The 500-nt window shown below is 54.4% G+C and overlaps 1 protein-coding gene across 1 annotated transcript in view; it reads right to left on the bottom strand.

Annotated features, from left to right (window-relative positions):
* The window catches only part of TMEM183A (transmembrane protein 183A), a 63,523-nt gene that overhangs the window by 12,948 nt on the left and 50,075 nt on the right, over positions 1 to 500 (bottom strand). Inside the window, exon 3 of the mRNA XM_009994289.1 lies at positions 418 to 443. Coding sequence (XP_009992591.1) covers positions 418 to 443 — 26 coding nt within the window. The remainder of the gene's footprint in view (positions 1 to 417; positions 444 to 500) is intronic.

Genomic DNA, 500 nt, shown 5'->3' with positions numbered 1-500 from the left:
GGGGGGGGTGGGCAGGGAGCTGCTGTGCCCTGGAGCCATCAGAGGGGGGGTTAGGAAGGGTTAAAGCCCAAGCAGGTGAAGCTGGATGCATCAGGGTGGGGCACTCAGAGAGGAGCAGGTCGGATGCTTAAGTGCAGTACTTGGTGGGAGTGCCCCAAAGAGGGAGCACAGAGGGTGAACAAGTGGGGGAAGGGGGAGACCCCCACCTATTTCCCAAGGAGGCAACAAAAGAGGGAAATGCCCTGATCTGAAAGCCTTGAGAAGCAGCAGCTACAAAGGATACCCACCAGCACCACCACCTCAATCAGCTTCCCTGTGACAGACACTCACGTAAAGAACATGTTTTCTTTAAACATGTGAGATTTCAGCAATGTAATGAGTTTTCCTGTATGAATCATAGAATTTGGTTTGGGTGGGAAGGGACCTTAAAAGAACGCAACCCCCTGCATGGGCAGGGACACCTCCCACCAGCCCAGGCTGCTCCAAGCCCCATCCAACCT

This window comes from Chaetura pelagica, unplaced genomic scaffold, assembly GCF_000747805.2.
Source record: "Chaetura pelagica isolate M959 unplaced genomic scaffold, ChaPel_1.0 scaffold470, whole genome shotgun sequence".
NCBI classification, from domain to species: domain Eukaryota; kingdom Metazoa; phylum Chordata; class Aves; order Apodiformes; family Apodidae; genus Chaetura; species Chaetura pelagica.
The sequence above is the reverse complement of the archived record's forward strand: the minus strand, read 5'-3'. Positions and strand labels throughout refer to the sequence as shown.